Below are 18,791 nucleotides of genomic sequence, written 5' to 3'. Positions count from 1 at the left end.
CTTTGTTTTTCTTGGGTTTTGTTTCCTTTGCTTTTTTTAAAATAAAAAAAAAAAACCAAAACCCAACAACCAAGTTTGGAAAGTCTCAGGAAATCAAAACAAGAAACTGCTGACAAGTGTCCTGCTGCAACCGAGCGAGAACAAGGAGCTCAGCTCCATGGATTCCCAGAAACACAGCCCAGATGTGGCTCACAGTGATGGTGCAGCCAAGCCACAACCCCCAAAATGACTATCCCCACGACTGGGAAGCTTCCTCACCACCCCATCCAGCGACAGATGATGCCTCAAACTCCACCCAAGCAAAGACCCTGAGAAGACAGCGTTGGCAGCAGGGCCTGGAGGGGCCCTACTAGTGCCTAACGTTGAGGAACAGCAGTAAGATGCAGTTGGCACCGACACAGCATGAAGGCTGCCCTGGCAGAGGAGGTCACAGGGAAGGTTGATGACCCAGGGTAAAGAGCCGAGCAGAAAAGGCTGCCTGTTCACAGACTCAGAGAGCTGTAGGTGTTGGAAGGGACCTCCAGAGCCCATCAGTCCAACCCCCTGCCCAAGCAGGGTCCCTGGGACAGGTCACACAGGTCGGTGTCCAGATGGGGCTGGAATCTCTCCAGAGAAGGAGACTCCACACCCCCTGGGCAGCCTGTCCCAGGGCTCCCTCACCCTCACTGGGAAGAAGTTCTTCCCCAGATTGGGGGGAACTCCCTGTGCTCCAACTTGAGCCCATCGCCCCTTGTCCTGTCCCCACAGACACTGAGCAGAGGCTGCCCATGGCCCCCTGTGTCCCACCCTTCAGCTATTGATCCCCATTGATCAGATCCCCTCTCAGTCTCTTCTCTCCAGGCTGAACAGCCCCAGCCCACTCAGCCTTTCCTCACAGGGAAGATGCTCCAGGCCCTTCAGCATCTCTGTCCCTCCTCTGGACTCTCTCCAGGAGATCCCTGGCTGTTTGACCCCAGGGAGCCCAGCACTGGCCACAACACTCCAGGTGGGGCCTGACCAGGGCAGAGCAGAGGGGGAAAGCGTTCTTCCTTCAACCATGAGCCTTAAACTCCCCATACAGCAGAGAAGATTTACTCCCTGTACTCCACAGGAGAGATTATCTCCAGTTGCCATTATTCCATTATCAATAATTCACCAGGCAGCCACGCTCCTGCCTGCATCGCTCCAGAGCTCAGCGCTGACTGAAAGAGCAGCCGTGAGTAATCACGTCCTCCTCTGATATCACTTACTCCTCTCAGCCAGGCAGAAGGAGTAACTCACACCACCAATGAGTCACATCCCCCTGGAAGCTTCTCATTTTAGCATCCCAGCAAGGAGAGCTGCTTTGCAGAAGCACTAAGGATTGCAAAGGCCTTGGTGCTTAAATAAACTAATAAAAGGGAGGAGAAAGAGATAATTTAACTCCATATTTCAGTGTTGTAGGAGGAGTTCAGATAAAGGCATGCTTTCTCCTTCCAGAAAATCTGATACAATTAAATGATTGAAAGAGAAAAGCAGATGTAAAACTCGAAGAGGGGAGGCCAGGCAAGCTGCTGTGAATACAGATCACACGCTTGATCAAGGCTCGCTCGCCCCCCCCCTTTAGAAGTACAAGCAGCTTGTTGCTGTTCCCACTTATCTCTCATGGAGTAACCACTGTGGTGTGTGGAGCTTGGGGTTCAAACAGCACCATTTCTTAGCAAGAGCGCATCTGACCGATTTATCCAGCACATACACACGATACATGGGCACAAACACCTCACTGCCCACTAAAGAGAGGATCATCAGCACATGAGCCTGCCTCCTCTGACTAAAACCCAACCATTAGAGTGATTTACAGCTCTGAAGATGCACAAGGGTCCTTCGTGACTAAATTAGGCACTGGGTGAGAGATGAAAGATGATCTACCCAGTTGTCACTGGGAAACCTCCACAACCACAGCTTTAGATGAACCATCTCGGATGTCCGAGACATCTGTGCAGTCATTGACTAAACCTTTAATCTCTCAGGATGGCTTCTCTTCAAAACACCCTGCCAGAGGCCCAAGCCAAACAGTTGGGTGCTCCTCCAGCCAGCCAGGTGGCTCTGTCTCCCACGGATTTAACACCACCTCTTTCCCCAGGAGACAGGAAAGTTTTCCCATTTCTCCATTCGTTTGCACATTTCAATGTGTGTCTTCAGAAACCCTCCCATGGGGGGAGTGGGAAGCATCCCTCTGGAGGAGGGCAGGATGCTCTCCAGGATGACGTGAGCAAATCAGAGAGCAAAAGGTATGGAGAAGACTTCTGGAGGGCAAGTCCCCATTGCATGGCCGGTACCACCAGCCCACATGAGCTGAGATGAAAATAAAACCCCCCAAAAGCTGGCTTTTCAACTCTCTGGGTTTACTCATCTGCCCCCCGCCCCCCCCCCCCCCCCAGCATCTCTGATAGCAGCCTGCAACCAGTCCGATGAGAACCCAGCCAGATCAGCCCTGGGCGCAGCGTGGCCACCAGCAGAGACAAGCTGCTCTGGCAGACACCAGACCTCTGGAGCCAGGCACTTTATTATCTTACACTTTGGAGGACAACAACGGGGGCCAAAGCCCCGTGGGGGCTCTTAGGCAACAGCAGAGCAAAGCCTCTGCGCCCCGGGGTTTGGGGATAACCCATCCTCATGCAAAGCTGTGACTCATGCCTGTGCAAGCACGCAGCCCTGGGCATCAGGACTCATAATCTGTGCCTGGACCCCTTTCTAACACTCCTAACTGGGTGAAATTAAATGGAAGAGACATTCAATTAGAGAAGGCCCAGTTCTAACAGCAAGGGATCCTTTGGAGTCGCTCTCTGGAGCTGTTAAGGGGTGGGATGGGATTAGCAGCCCCTGGTTCCCTCCTGCTCCAGCCGGGGTCGCAGCTGGCTGAGCTCTGGATTTACTGCTGGTGGTGCAGCTGTGACCATGCCAGCCTCCAAAGTGGGATCTGTCCCTTGGGGAGGAGGCAGTCAGGGGGCTAAGGACCCTCACACAGAGCCATGGACCCTCCCACTGGAGGAGATGCTGTCCCGGGCCCCGCCTGCTCTGGCGTAGGGGAAGGCACAGGTTCAGGTGAGCAGGCTCCTCCCAGCAGCAACAGCATGGGGAGCAGAAGACCCAAGCACGGAGGAGACCTGTGCCCACCCACACCAGCCAAGGGAGGGGGCACAGAGTCCTCACTAGCCCCCATCACGAGGGTGCCATGGGAAGGCAGGTGGGGAGACGATCTCATGGTTGGACTTGATGATTTTAAATGTCTTTCCCAAACTAAAGGGGTTTATGATTCTAGGAGATGCCAAGGGCTTACACCAACCCCTGAGGACAGCTCCCTCCCGGTACTCTGCCAGCTCACATCTCCACCACCACCCTTTCTACGCTTGCTGAAGCCTGCAGTGTGGGAAATGAAAGCGCCTACGTTGCCCACAGCAGCTCTGCTCCAGTCTCCACTCACTGCACAGTCAGCCAGGCTGATGCAGCAGGAGATGCTGCAGTACCTGACACCCCGCAGAAGATGACAGCAGCCTCAAACTGCTGGGTGGTGATGCTAAAGACAGCGTGACCAATGCGATGAATCAGAGCTGTGCTGCTCGGGGGGGGACGAAGGAGCTGGGGGAAATTGAAATTAAAAACCCCAGGAGTGTTGCTTTTAGCCCCAGGATTCAAAGGAAAGGCAGCATGTCCTGCTCCAGAAGGTGCTCTCCAGCTTGCCCCCACCCACCCTGGGAAGATGGGACCCCCTTGTCTTCCCCCTGCCCATGGAACCTGTCCCCACACAGCAAAATCCCCAGCTACTCACACCATCCTTGTGGTGCTGCTGCCTTGCAAAGCAGTTTCCTCCAAGGATCCAGGGAGTGGGTGCCTCATCTTACCATCCAGGCTGGAAGAAGGGAGATTAAAGCTGAGATACTAAACCCCCACCCCTGCAGCCCTCCTCTGTGAAGGGGACGCTGAAACAGCCCAGGATCTCATTCCCTTGGCCCACTGGAGCCCTTAGCACAGGGAAGGGATGTGGGGTTGTCCCTGCCATCCCCAGTGCCACTGCAAACCCAGTGCCTGCTCCTGGCATCCAGAGAGCAGCACCTCTTGGGTGACAGGGAGAGCAGGAGGAGATGTGACAAGGTCAGAGGTGGCAGTGGAAAGGGAAATAGTGTTTCCAAACCTTGGAGCTGGAGACACTACAAGACAGCATTCGGCATGGAGTGCTGGAGCACCCACAGCGTGCTGGCTCCAGCCTTTGCCAGCAGCCTGCAGAGCTCCACGTGGAGACTGGCCCTGGCAAAGCCCCAGGGGCCGCCCCTGCTCCATCTTTCTCTCAGCCACCCACCTACATGGCAGATAAATCCCAAAACACCAGCTTCCCTCCATCCCCATGCATGGCAGAGCCCCCCACCTTCTCCATTCCCACACCTCTCAGCCCTTTGCTCCTCATCCTCAGTGCTGCAACCCTCAAACACAAGGACAGGGTCAGAGCTCTGCTGCCTTGGGTGCTTTTTGGATCCTGCACAGCCAGGCAGGGCAAGGGTGGGAGCTCGCACCCCATCACCCTACACCATAACACCAAGAGCACCACCCAATAAGCCTGGACCAGCCAGAAAAGGTAACAGAGAGGTGGGACAGCACCTACCACGATGCCCATCTGCCCTACCGACCTCACAAGCCATGCCCTGCACCAGCACAGGAGGCTGGGGTGTGGGCAAGAACCCCAAGCACAGTGAGGGCTGCCACCCATCACCCTGCTCGGGGACCCTGTGGGCTGTAACTCACTACAGCAGAGGCATCAGGGTGTGGGAGAGCCAGCAGCACTGCCAGTCGGGGCAAAGAACCTGAAAGCATCTCCAGGATGGGCTGGTGGCTGCTCTTGACCCTTTTAGAAACCAAATAACTAACTTGTCCCCCCAAACTGCTCCATCAAATCAACATAATAACATGGAACATTTAACACTGCCAAGTGTCAGGTGCTGCACTTGGGCTGGAAGAATCCCAGACATATTGACAGCCTGGGAGAAGAGCTGCTGGGGAGCAGCCCTGAGGAGAAGGACCTGGGTGTCAGGGGGGATGAGAAACTCCCCATGAGCAGCAGTGGCTCCTGCAGCTGGGAAGGGCGATGGGATCCTGGGCTCCATCAGCAGAGGGGTGGCAGCAGGGACAGGGAGGGGATTGTCCCTCTCTGCTCTGCCCTCCCCAGCTGGAGTCCTGTGTCCAGAGCTGGGGCCCAACACAAGGAAGATGTGGGGCTGTTGGAGAGGGGTCAGAGGAGCCCCGGGGATGCTCAGAGGGCTGGAGCAGCTCCCCTACAGAGAGAGGCTGAGGGAGCTGGGCTGGGTCAGCCTGGAGAAGAGAAGGCTGTGGGGGGACCTCACTGCAGCCTCCCAGTCCCTGAAGGGACCCCAGGAACAGGAGGGGAATGGGCTTGTTAAAGGGCAGAGACTGGCAGGACAAGGGGGCTGGAGTGAAGCTGGAGGAGGGAAGGGTGAGAGGAGATATTGGGGGGAAGTTCTGTACAGAGAGAGTGGTGAGGGGCTGGAAGGGGCTGCCCAGAGAGGGGGTGGGTGCCCCGTCCCTGGGGGTGTTCCAGGCCAGGTTGGCTGGGGCCCTGGGCACCCTTGTGTAGCTCCAGGGCTGGAGGTTGGTGTCCCTGCCTGTGGCAGGGGGTTGGAGCTCTGTGACCCTTGGGGTCCCTCCCAACCCATGCCAGTCTACCGTTCTATGATTTGGTACCATTTAAAATCAGCAACCACCTCTCCTAAGCACAGTTCTCACTCCAGGGAGGGGAGAAGTGCTAGAAATCAACCCAAAATTGCAGTCAGTTCTCCAAGGAAGGAATTCAGCTGCTTTGCTGATAAGCAGCACCCTAAATCCTTAAGCTGGAGAGAGGTAGATCATTAAGGGGAAATGTTTAGAGAAATTAAATCCTTTTTTTTCCTTGCTTCTTATGCTAATGGGGGAAACCAAGCTGATTTGCAGGAGGGCAACATTTAGCAATATCTAATTCATCAAAGTCCCCATCTGTTCCTCCTGCTGAGTTTGTCAAAAATCAGCTTTTCTTCAACCAAAACGCCCGCGCTGCTTTTAACCGTGAGAGGCCAATTCTGGAGAGATTTGTAAATAAACCACTTCTGCAAATCCAGCCAGGAAAAACAGGCTGGGGAAGGGCCTGGTGACTAGAAATACATCTTGGGATTGGAGGGATTGAGGTGATGAAGCAAGTAAGGGGATAGGAGGGTGATTAGGCAGTGCAGCTGGGAAAATAACCCGGAGAGAAGGCTGGAGTAGTGTTAATGGTACCAGAATGAGGAAGTTTCCAAAGCAGGATGCTGCATCTGTGTCTCTGCTGGAGTTGTTGCTCCTGGATGAAGTGGAATAGGCAGACAGCTCCATGCTGGAGTCACGCTGTGTGTGGGGACTGGTGAGATCCACTGTAGATCTAGGGGGAAAAATATCTACCTCCTAAAAAAAGTCTTTCTGTTCCTGAGGGGAAGTGATGCTGAAATGGTTTGATGTACTGTTATTGGAGCAAACAGATTATCCATCTATTTAACTCAAGAACTCACCATAGAATCCCAGACTGGTCTGGGTTGGGAGGAACCCCAAGGGTCACAGAGCTCCAACCCCCTGCCACAGACAGGGACACCAGGGACGGGGCACCCACCCCCTCTCTGGGCAGCCTGTTCCAGCCCCTCACCAGTCTGTAAAAAATTTCAGATGGAACAAATCCTACTGAAAAACTTGTAATCAGATGACTAATGGCCTGGAGAATCTCCCCTGGGAGGAAAGGCTGAGTGAGCTGGGGCTGTTCAACCTGCAGAGAAGAGACTGAGAGGGGATCTGATCAATGGGGATCAATAGCTGAAGGGTGGGACCCAGGGGCCATGGGCAGCCTCTGCTCAGTGTCTGTGGGGACAGGACAAGGGGCGATGGGCTCAAGTTGGAGCACAGGGAGTTCCCCCCCAATCTGGGGAAGAACTTCTTCCCAGTGAGGGTGAGGGAGCCCTGGGACAGGCTGCCCAGGGGGTGTGGAGTCTCCTTCTCTGGAGAGATTCCAGCCCCGTCTGGACACCGACCTGTGTGCCCTGTCCCAGGGACCCTGCTTGGGCAGGGGGTTGGACTGATGGGCTCTGGAGGTCCCTTCCAACCCCTACAGCTCTGTGGTTCTATTATTATTAATGGAGTCCTGGTGAAATAAAAATCATGAGCATTTAATCTCAAGTTAGAGCCGCAGCAATGACACTTGGAAGGTGGGCAGCCCCCCAGATCATACCCATCACTTGGCAGAGGCCAGGCACCCTCAGATGGATGTGCTCATCCTGGATGTCTGACAGCCCATCCCCACCTCACCAGCAGCATCCCGCTGGGACACGCTCACCAGGTGCAGACAGGGAGCCGATGCGGCTTCCAGTGTCACATCAAGCAGAGGGGAACCCCCCTGACATTTGCTGCCCTCCAGACAAAACTGTTCAGGGTGTTTTTTAATCCTCATTCATTAGGCTGAAAATCTCCCCAGCTGCAGCACAGGCAGGAGCCCTGGGGCTCTGCTCAACACCTGCCCGTCCCACACCTTGTCTTCTCCTCCACAACCCAGCAGCTGCAGGGCCCAGGTGAGGAGCAGGCACAGACCAGCCTGGCTTTCCAAAACACTGCTCCTGCCCCCTGGCTCCCCCATTGCCTGGCACCAGCTGCCTGCGCCACCACCAGCCACCTCCAGCCTCCACAGACTCTGATGCTGGTGACACCAAGCTGGGTGGTGGGGCTAACGTGCCAGATGGAAGGGACGGGATGCCATCCAGAGGGACCTGGACAGGCTGGAGAAGTGGGCACAGAGGAACCTCATGGGGTTCAACAAAGCCAAGTGCAGAGTCCTGCACCTGGGTCAGGACAACCCCTGTTATCCACACAGGTCAGGAGATGATGGGCTGGAAAGCAGCCCTAAGGAAAAGGACTTGGGGGGATGGATAAGCTGGACATGAGCCACCGATGTGCATCTGCAGCCCAGAGGCCAACCCCATCCTGGGCTGCATCCCCAGGAGTGTGGGCAGCAGATGGAGAGAGGGGATTCTGCCCCTCTGCTCTGCTCTGGGGAGACCTCACCTGCAGTGCTGTGTCCAGCTCTGTAGCCCTCAGCACAAGGAGGACCTGTTGGAGCGTGTCCAGAGGAGGCCACAAAAATGATCCCAGGGCTGGAGCACCTCTGCTGTGGAGCCAGGCTGAGAGTTGGGCTGGTTCAGCCTGGAGAAGAGAAGGCTCTGGGGGGACCTTATAGCCCCTTCCAGTCCCTGAAAGGTGCCTGTAGGAAGCTGGGAAGAACTGTTCCTGAGGGCATGGAGTGATAGGATGAGGGGGGGTGGTTTTAGAGTAGAAAAGGGCAGATTTAGGTTGGGTGTTAGGAGAAAGTTCTTCCCTCTGAGGGTGGTGAGACACTGGCACAGGTTGCCCAGAGAGGTGGGGGAGGTCCTGTGCCTGGAGACATCCAAGGTCGGGCTTGATGGGGCTCTGAGTGTTTCCACCATGCAGCCATTTGCTTTACTTTTGGCCATGCAACTTCTTCCAGAGCTCTCCAAAGTTTGAGTAACCCTTTGGGAGACCTGTTCAAAAAACCACTTAAACACTTAAAAAATACCTATATAAAACTAGCCAGAATGGAGCAGACCTCAGCTGGGAGCCTTTGAGGTCCTTCAAGCAACATGGGGAGCACTAGCTCTTGCTCAGCTACCTAATTACAGCCGACAAAGCAAAGAGCCATGCCCTGCAGCACCTCCTGAGGTGGGGGACCCCACCTGAGCACTCCCCAAAAGCCAGCTTCAGCCCCAACCCCCTCCCCCCCCCCCAGGAGCTGACACCCCGGCCCAGGCTACAGCCACCTTCTTGATTTTTCTGAATGTACAGAAGACAAAAGAAGGGGTTTTTTTCAGTGCAGGACAGCAGGAGATCACAGATGAGCTGAGGGACTTCAGTCCTGCCAAGACACTACTACAAGGCCTCTCTGTCAGGCCTCTGCCCGCGCGGTGCTGGCAGCCTCCTGCAGCCCAGCGAGGTCTCGTTACACCACCCCGTGGTGGATGGAGTTGTAGTCAGAGCATCAAGACAAACAACTCTTCCCGCTCCTCAGGGGCCCACAGCTCCTGGCAGGGTTTGTTCCAGCTTATGGAATAAACAAACACGCAGAAACCTTCCAGAAAAACTCCCATCCTACTCGAGGCGGGGGATCCGGGGTGGCTTCTGTGATGGGTCCCAGCTTCCAGCTGGGCTGACAACTGGTTGTGTAGCCTGGCTGCAGAGACCATCACCCACCTCTCTGCACCCTCCTGGCAGGGAAGGGGAGGTGGGGAGAAGGTCTCCCCTCAGCCTCTTCTCCAGATCAAGCCCAGAGTGTGTGAAAACTCCTTCCCAACCAAAGGAACCACCAACAGTGAATGTCCAACTCACACCAACATCACCTACCCAAACCACAAACACCTCAGCACAGCTTTAGTTTGAAGTATGATACTATGCCACCTCCTCAGCCAGGGGACAGGAGATGGGACAAGGGGCAATGGGCTCAAGCTGCCCCAGGGCAGGGTCAGCTCAGCTGGGAGGGAAAAGTTCTTCCCTGGCAGAGCTGTCAGGGCCTGGCACAGGCTGCCCAGGGAGGGGCTGAGTCCCCACCCCTGGGTGTGTTTAACAGAGGGGAGATGAGGTGCTCAGGGAGCTGGTTTAGCACAGGACAGGGACGGTTGGACTGGATGAGCTTAAAGGGCTTTTCCAACCTGGCGATTCTGTGATGTGTCTTTGCAAAAAGAATTATCACAAATGTTTCCTCTATAAAACCACAAACTTCCCCCCTCCCCCCATGGAAACAACAAGCAACTGCAGTCTTGTTTCACTGCTGAACAGCAGGATGGAGTCTTTAAAAAGACGACACAAACACAGTAATCTAATCTAAAGTTCATGGTTATTTTTTACTTGAAGACTCTCTGTAAAATTAAAAAACCCAATATAATTACAGTTAATTAGTTCCTTCTGGAATGAAATTGGTCAAGGTGAGGATATGGAAAGGGCAGTCTGACTTTTAGGGAACTGGGATTCAAGCATCATTCATACACACAAGGGACAGGCTCTGATTTTGTTACACTGCAACCTTCAGCTCAGCCTCAGTAAACATCTTTGGAGCACAGAGTTCAGCAAGATAATCAAGTAACTTAAATATTCACAGGACAGAACCATAATGTGATGAAAAACATGACCAGTAAGAGTTACAGCCATCAGCAAACACAGGCTGCCTTAGGGATAATTGAAAGTTACACACCACAAGCCCAGGTCTGCCACAATGGGGCTGGATTCCAGCAACTAGGAACACTGGGGACCTTGAGGCAGCTTTGGGATTTGGTTACTTGCCTAATGCAGAGAGGCAGTAGGAAAAGGGAGGCGTGGGGCGAGGCAAAGGCAAGGGAAATCAGTGCTAGAAGTTCTTGTTGAACCAGGAGCCTGGAAGTACAGCAAGAACAGCTTGTTTGTTCATTTAAAAGCAGAAGCTAGCCAAAAAAAAAGCTCTCAGAATGTATCTTCTATATTGCACCAAGGGTTTTAAAAGTAACTGAAAAATTAGACAGCCCTGCATTCATAACAGCTACATTTAGATATATTCCAGGAAGAGTCAGCCTGTGTAATTCAGCTTGTAAAACAACTCAAGGCTTCTCCCTAACTTCAGCATACAGCATTTGTATCCCTGTCCCTCTCCATTTATCAGAGACAGTGCTACCAGCTCTCCTCAATACATCATGGATTTATAGCTTCTTTTTTTAACTAGCAACAAAGGCCAAGAGCAAAGCTTATAGAGAATTTAAGGGAATCCCACAGGCCCAACACCTTATGGGTGGTTAGGGCACACAGTGGCCTTCAAACAGCAGGAAAAGTTGGATGTTTGAACAGAAACCAACTAAGAAAACCAAAAGGAACACTCAGATTTTAACCAAAAGGACCTTTTCAGGGATTAGTTATTATCCTCTGACCACACAACCCAGCACTGAAGTTCTAAGTCATTCCAGAGCATCAACGTTCAGGAAAGGAAAGGAAAGATGAAGTCAGAGAAGGAAATTCCAGGACAGATGAGCAAGAACGTGTTATGTCAGTAAGAACTTATTGGAAGATTCACTCAGGTATCTGGAGTGACAAAAGCCATGGAGTATTCCTAAGAGCTTTACAGTTCCCTGCTCAGAGTATTGCTTCTCTTAACATTTCTCTTGTATCCCATGGAGTCCACTGTGAGCTCCTTGTCTGATGTAGTCTTAATCATCAGAGGAGAGCCTGGCTTTAGAAAGCCTGGCTTTAAGAGAGCCTGGCTACAGTGAAATTACCATCCAAAGCCTTTCCATATTTCTCTATTACTCACAACCAAGTTCACCACTGACACAGATTTACCAACTGCCCCTCCTGCAAACCCAATTCAGATTTAAAAACAAACAAACAACAAAGAAAAAACCAGAAAACAAACCACCCCAGCAAGAACAGGCTTGTCCAAAAACCTACATGCTCAGTGTTAGGCTAACCCTTCCCTTGCAGATATTTTGGTAATTAATTGAATTAATGTGGAAAAACTCTTGACAAGTGATGCAAGATAATACTGGCCCAAGGGCCAAGTGCATTCTTTATTTCTGTACAGAAGGAAAACAAGAAGCATATAGAAAACAGGGGGCTGCAGGGGGTTTAGAATGAATTGTTTAGTTGTTGCAGGGTGGTTTTGTGAGAACAGAGAATGTAACTTTCTTTAAAAGACAATTAAGCAGCAGTTATTTCAACTTCAGGCTGGGTACAGCCTGACTGGATCTGCAGTAAGTTTGACTTAAGCTGAAATCACTGGTGATGTATTAAAAAGAAGCAGAGTCCTCCTGCCTACCCAGCAGGATGAACAGGTAGGATCTGTGCTCAAAGAACTCTGCATGTAAACTATTCCCATCTGAATCAAGCCGAGAGAAACAAGAGTTCCTGGTGCTACCTGTAATGTTTTTTCTAGAGAATTACTCATGTTTTCTATGGTCTTTTCTAAAAGAAATCGATGCAAGCAGCAGGTTTGTGGTCAAGCAGAGGTTCCATGTGGGGAAACGTCCACCTGGGAGGATGGGAAAGCTTTAGAGGACAACTTTTGCTCCTCTAAATGGAGACAGCAAGTTTTCTCTCTTCAGAAGAAGAAAGACTGGAGGATGGGGAGGGCATAGAGCTCACTGTCACAGCAGAAAGCCTGGAGCATGCCCCATAACTGAAGGAAACTTTCCCCCTTGCAATTTCTTCGGAGTTTAGGCAGGTTTATAGGGAGAGGCCTTCTTGGGTGCTTTGCCAGCAAACAGGTTAGTGCATTTTCCTTGCTAATGTTCCCTAACACCACAAGTACACTGCTTTACATCCTGTTAAAGAGAGAAATATTATAAATCCCTATGGAACAAGTCACTCAAGGAGTCAGGTACATCACTTCTCAGCACTTCCCTGCACACAGACAGGAGTTCAGCCATCTGCAAGAGCATGTTTACTTCTGAAAGCCTGATGCCAAAACCAGCACCTTTGGCACCTTTTTCTTTTTTTAATTTCTTTTTTTTTTTCTCTGAATTCATGAAATGCATCGATATTACCATGAGAGGAGGCATTCTGCTCTGGAAGCTGAAGGATCTGACACTTTACCTCCTCTTGAGGTGGTGACTCAAAGGCTAATCCCCCACACCAGCACAGCTATGATTTATCTGTCGCAGCAGCTGGATTCACTGGGCGCTGCCTCACGCTGCTTGGGGATGAGTTCCTGTCAGACAGCTCTTTACCCTCTGCTTCATCATCTGAGACATCTTCCTCATCGGCTTCTTGCTCTTCATCCAGCTTTTTCAGCAGCTGAGCTGACTCTGGAGCTAGCTTTCCTTAAGGAGAAAGGAAAACACACATCCACAATAAATACCATCACCATGTGAAACATAATTAATGACTTTTTTAATGTGAGGGGCAGGGACAGAATTTTAATGACTTCAATTGAGGTGGCAATTTCCAGTCCCAAGCTGCTATCTTAGGTAGAATCACTGCTAGCATGAACTTGCCCACAGGTGAAGTATTAACAGATTAGAGACTATCTAGACAGTTAATAAAAAACTTCCTCCAGCTTTAGGAGAAAAATAAAAAAAGTTCAGGTTCCTACAAACCATAAACCAGCATTCAAAGGTTCTTCCACGACTTTTTAAGATTGCAGAGGCCAGCCCCAAACTGAATCACTTGCTAGAAACACAAAGTCAATTGTAATCCTTGCTCTGCCCCCAGAAATTATACAGAACCCCAACTTCACAGCACTGACAGAGCTCTGCTCAACACTTCTCTCTCCCTGCACAAAGGGAATTTTCTATCTAGGGCCAAGAGGATGCTCAGAGGGCTGGAGCAGCTCCCCTACAGAGAGAGGCTGAGGGAGCTGGGCTGGGTCAGCCTGGAGAAGAGAAGGCTGTGGGGGGACCTCACTGCAGCCTCCCAGTCTCTGAAGGGAGCAGAGGAACAGGAGGGGAATCAGCTTGTTACAGGGCAGAGACTGGCAAGACAAGGGGGCTGGAGTGAAGCTGGAGGAGGGAAGGGTGAGATGAGATATTAGGGGGAAGTTCTGTACAGAGAGAGTGGTGAGGGGCTGGAAGGGGCTGCCCAGAGAGGGGGTGGGTGCCCCATCCCTGGGGGTGTTCAAGGCCAGTTTGGCTGGGGCCCTGGGCAACCTTATGTAGCTCCAGGCCTGGAGCTCTGTGACCCTTGGGTCCCTCCCAGCGCAGACCACTCTATGATTCTATGATCTTACAGGCAGGAAAAATTTTCTAACCCCCAAAAAAGTTTAGAAAAGAACAATTCAGCTTTAGCTAAATAGAAAATACAAACAGCTGGAGGTGAAGCACAGCATCAACCCCAAGTATAAACTTCTACACCACTTCCCATGCCCTGCCAACACAAGTTATATACCAGTGTTTATTGAATAAGCTTTACCAAACAGCTTCACTGAATTAGAAGTGTGCAGAGGGCTTACTGGAATACGGGTACTGCGGCGGTCTGTGCCTTTTAGATGGACAGATACAGTCTGCCAGGAACACCATCACCTGAACGCAAAGGAAGCAAGTTCAAACCAAACATCCTGCATGTTAGAATCACCTGAATGACCTGGACAGGCTGGAGATCTGGCCAGGGAGAAACCAAATGAGGTTTAATAAAAGCAAGTGTAGAGTCTTGCACCTGGGAATGAATAACTGCTGGAATCAGGACAGGCTGGGGGGAGCTGCTGGAGAGGAGCTCTGTGGAGAAGGACCTGGGGGTGCTGGTGGGTGACAGGGTGGCCATGAGCCAGCAGTGTGCCCTGGGGGCTGAGAGAGCCAAGGGGATCCTGGGGGCATCAGGAGGAGTGTGGGCAGCAGGTGACAGGAGGGGATCCTCCCCCTCTGCTCTGCCCTGGTCAGGCCCCACCTGGAGTGTTGTGTCCAGACTGGGCTCCCTGGGATCAACCAGCCAGGGATCTCCTGGAGAGAGTCCAGAGGAGGGACAGAGATGATTAAAGGCCTGGAGCATCTCCCCTGGGAGGAAAGGCTGAGTGGGCTGGGGCTGTTCAGCCTGGACAGAAGAGACTGAGAGGGGATCTGATCAATGGGGATCAATAGCTGAAGGGTGGGACCCAGGGGGCCATGGGCAGCCTCTGCTCAGTGTCTGTGGGGACAGGACAAGGGGTGATGGGCTCAAGCTGGAGCACAGGGAGTTCCCCACCAATGTGGGGAAGAACTTCTTCCCAGTGAGGGTGAGGGAGCCCTGGGACAGGCTGCCCAGGGGGTGTGGAGTCTCCTTCTCTGGAGAGATTCCAGCCCCGTCTGGACACCGACCTGTGTGCCCTGTCCCAGGGACCCTGCTTGGGCAGGGGGTTGCACTCAAACTCTGAAGGTCCTTTCCAACCCCTGTGATTCCGTGACTGTGTTATCATTTTGGTTGGAAAAAGACACTTGAGATTGAGCTGAACTGTTAACCCAGCTCTGCCAAGCCCACCACTGTCTCTAAGCACCACTGCTTTTACTCTTAAAAGACCGAGGGAAGGGTGGAACTAGCACAGAGTGGACACAGCCCGATCCAGGTGCTTCACTTACAAGCCCCAGTATGAGCCCACAGAATAGAGTTGCCAACGCAAAGACAGCGTACGACATCCAGACCGTCATCCCAACGCGTTCTGTTAGGTAACCATGGCAGTGCTGGAAGACAGACAAGAGAATTAGTGCAGGAAGAGCAGAGTATCACGTTGGGTAAGATAAAGCAGACATCTAAGCACCTACCCTGATCCACATTGACAACTGAAACAAAGCTGACATACTGCTCATCCTGAAAGAAAGCACAGAAAGTCACTTGAAACATCTTTAAACCAGTCACAGACCTGCATCTTCCAATTCACCTGACTGGTCAGTATTTAGTCCCATTTAGTCCCATATTTAAGAACTTTCTTCTCCTGTCTGGTTCCCTTCCCAACTACTTGGACTTTTATCTTCTATTTTGTCTTTTACTTCAATAAACACTTCCTAAGAATCTGCCTTCAGCACCAGCTTCTAAACTCAGAAGTTTCCTTGACTTGGATCTGCTGAAGTACAAATTTCAGTCAGTTCTGTTTATGTTCTGTGTTACTTTTGGACCCAGAGGCTATGAGAAGCCAGGTGGAACTACACTTAAGGTTGTTTTGGTTTTGCATGGCAAGGTTTTGGTAGCAGAGAGGCTGCAGGGACAGCTTCTGTGAGAAGCTGCTAGAATCTTCTCCAGGTCTGACAGAGCTGATGCCAGACAGCTCCAAGATGGACCAACTGCTGGCCAAGACAGAGCTCATCATCTGGGATAACCTATTTAAGAAGGAAAAAACCCCAAACCAAAGAACAGCAGCTTTTGATCCCAGAGAGAGGAGTGAGATGAGGTGAGAAACTCTGCAGACACCAAGGTCAGCGCAACTGGAGCAGGTGGATGCACCATCAACCTCCAGGCCTGGAGCTACACAAGGTTGCCCAGGGCCCCAGCCAACCTGGCCTTGAACACCCCCAGGGATGGGGCACCCACCCCCTCTCTGGGCAGCCCCTTCCAGCCCCTCACCACTCTCTCTGTACAGAGCTTCCCCCTAAGATCTCATCTCACCCTTCCCTCCTCCAGCTTCACTCCATCCCCCTTGTCCTGCCATTGTCACCCTTTTAACAAGCTGATTCCCCTCCTGTTTGTATGTTCCCTTCAGGTACTGATCTGTCCCAGCACAGCACAGGGCATGTGCACACAGAAATGACTACAAAAATCATGCCAAAACTTACAGGAAAGAGGAAGGACCAAACCATGATGAAACTGGTTCAAGAGATTTCCATTCCTGGTCACTGATGAAATTTATGAAATCAGTTTGGGTTCTTGCACCCTGGTATCTCCTGAACTCCCCATCTTTACAGCTGTAAAACAAACAAACAAGAAGTCCTTAATTTTTAACAGCCCAAGCAGGCAGCATTTGTTTCCAATCAACACCTTCCCTCCCATCACCTTGCCCATTTTTTTCCATTTTTATAGCTGTACTTAGGTTTAGATTACATTGGAAAAATGTTTTAGAGCAAAAAACATTGGGAATCTGCAACTATTTCTATTATCTTGACTCCACATGTATCTTGATTAGCTTTAGGTTGCCATTTCATAAAGAGATAATCATCTTCCTAGACAGACAACTGCGTTAAGATAACCTACAGCAGAAAGATTGCAACACACAAACACAGAGGAAAAGGCAGAATAAATAAGGCCTGAAGGGAAAAGGCAAAAAGAACTCAACTGGCAGGACTGTAAGGGCAGAGCAGGTGAGACAGAGGTTGTCTCTATGTAAAGGAGCTCCTGTTCTTAAAGGGCTTGGTAAATGCCATTCATTTGCCCCAAACCCAAGGAAAACTATGTTCCCCTTCCTCCCCAAAAGTCCTGCTGCATCACACACTTACTGGTAGATCGTGGGAAGTGCTGTTATTACAAATCGCCCGCTCAACCCTGCAAGAAAGCAGTTGTTCAGGGATTAGTAGAGCACTCTCAGGGAAGGGAAGGCAAGAACTGCTAATGTTCACCAAAATAAACCCAGCTGCTCCAGGTATCCATCTTCTAAGTGTGATCAAACACAAACTTGTGCAGATCACAGCACTGCACAGAGTCTAACAGAAAGGGCCCTGGACAAAGAGTGAGAAGGCTTCTGCCTGGGGAAAAAGAGATGCCCAGAGACAAAGGGAGGTGCTATGAGAGGGGAAGCTGAAACCAAGGTTTTCACTCTGTGTGATGCTTTGAAAGCATGGCCAAAGCCTCCCTGAAGTCCTCCAAACCACTTTCTAGAGAGGTCATAGAACAGAATTGTCTGGGTTGGAAGGATCACAGAGCTCCAACCCCCTGCCACAGGCAGGGACACCAACCTCCAGCCCTGGAGCTACACAAGGTTGCCCAGGGCCCCAGCCAACCTGGCCCTGAACACCCCCAGGGACGGGGCACCCACCCCCTCTCTGGGCAGCCCCTTCCAGCCCCTCACCACTCTCTCTGGAAAGAACTTCCCCCTAATATCTCCTCTCCCCCTTCCCTCCTCCAGCTTCACTCCAGCCCCCTTGTCCTGCCAGTCTCTGCCCTTTAACAAGCTGATTCCCTTCCTGTTCCTGGGGTCCCTTCAGGGACGGGGAGGCTGCAGTGAGGTCCCCCCACAGCCTTCTCTTCTCCAGGCTGACCCAGCCCAGCTCCCTCAGCCTCTCTCCATAGGGGAGCTGCTCCAGCCCTCTGAGCATCCCCGTGGCTCCTCTGACCCCTCTCCACCAGCCCCACATCTTTCCTGTATCAGAGGCCCCAGCTCTGGACACAGGATTTTTGTTCCCTCGGTCTATTGAGGTGCATTCAGCCTTCATACACAACCTGCCTTCAGAAGAGACTTCAGACCTTTACCACCGCCACCAATCCCGTCTCACAGGGAGCTCACAGGAGCCCAGAGCCGCGGGGAGGGCGCCGGGAGCTGCGGCCCGTCCCCGCCAGACTCACCCGGCTGCTCCGTGACATCCACCTTGGCGATGTTCACCTCCAGGTCCTCGCCCCACTCGGCAAACTTCTCCCACTCGGGCTGCAGGCTCTGGCAGGCTGGGCACCACGGGGCGTAGCTGGTGGGAGGGGAGGGCGCGGGGGGTCATTTCTGCCAGGAGCCGGGCCCGCTGGGTCCCCGCCGCCCGCCCGCCGCCCCCCCGCCATCCCCTCCCGACTCACAACTCCACCATCCACTCGCCCTGCAGCAGCTCCCGCCACATGCCGTCCGACAGCACCTTCACCGGGCTGCGCTTCCCCTGCGCGGCCGCGCCGGCCGCCAGCGCCAGGCAGAGCAGGGCGAGCAGGGCCCCCGGCCCGCCGCCGCCGGCCGCGGCCATCTTCCCCTCGCGCGCTTCCGCCTTCCCGCGACGGCGACCGAGAGGCGGAAGCGGAGCCCAGCCCGGCCCCGCGCCCCTCCCGCCCCGCACGTCACGACTGGCCACGCCCCCAAAACACCCGCACATGCGCGGAAAGAGCCCCGAGCACCCTCCCTAAACGAGTGCCGGGGGGCGGGGAAAGCTGGGGGGCGGGCTTAATGGGCGCCACAGCCTATAGGGCGTCGCGTAGCGCGGGTTGTGGGCACCGGTTTCAGCCAATGGGCAGCTTGTCCGCCCCAGAGGGAGCCCCGCCCCGCGGCCGTCGGGCGCAGCGTGACGGGGAGAAGCTTCCGGAAGCTGCTTCCCGAGCCTCCCGGCGCTGAGGCGGCCCCGCCGCTGGCCCCTCAGAAGCCCCAGGCCAGCACAACCGGCGGTAGTTTTTGC

The 18,791-nt window shown here is 52.8% G+C and overlaps 1 protein-coding gene across 1 annotated transcript; it reads right to left on the bottom strand.

Annotated features, from left to right (window-relative positions):
• Nucleotides 1–11,572: 11,572 nt before the first annotated feature.
• Nucleotides 11,573–18,368, bottom strand: TMX1 (thioredoxin related transmembrane protein 1; the record flags this gene model as incomplete). Its single annotated transcript, XM_084270415.1, has 8 exons — nucleotides 11,573–12,860; nucleotides 13,988–14,057; nucleotides 15,084–15,185; nucleotides 15,267–15,312; nucleotides 16,272–16,400; nucleotides 16,929–16,974; nucleotides 17,992–18,107; nucleotides 18,211–18,368. 8 exons carry the CDS (start codon nucleotides 18,366–18,368, stop codon nucleotides 12,682–12,684), a joined length of 846 nt encoding a protein of 281 aa, XP_084126541.1. The 3' UTR covers nucleotides 11,573–12,681.
• Between the last annotated feature and the right edge of the window lie 423 nt (nucleotides 18,369–18,791).

The sequence above is a fragment of the Gallinula chloropus genome (assembly GCF_964237585.1).
Source record: "Gallinula chloropus genome assembly, chromosome: 14".
In the NCBI taxonomy this organism is placed as follows: domain Eukaryota; kingdom Metazoa; phylum Chordata; class Aves; order Gruiformes; family Rallidae; genus Gallinula; species Gallinula chloropus.
The sequence above is the reverse complement of the archived record's forward strand: the minus strand, read 5'-3'. Positions and strand labels throughout refer to the sequence as shown.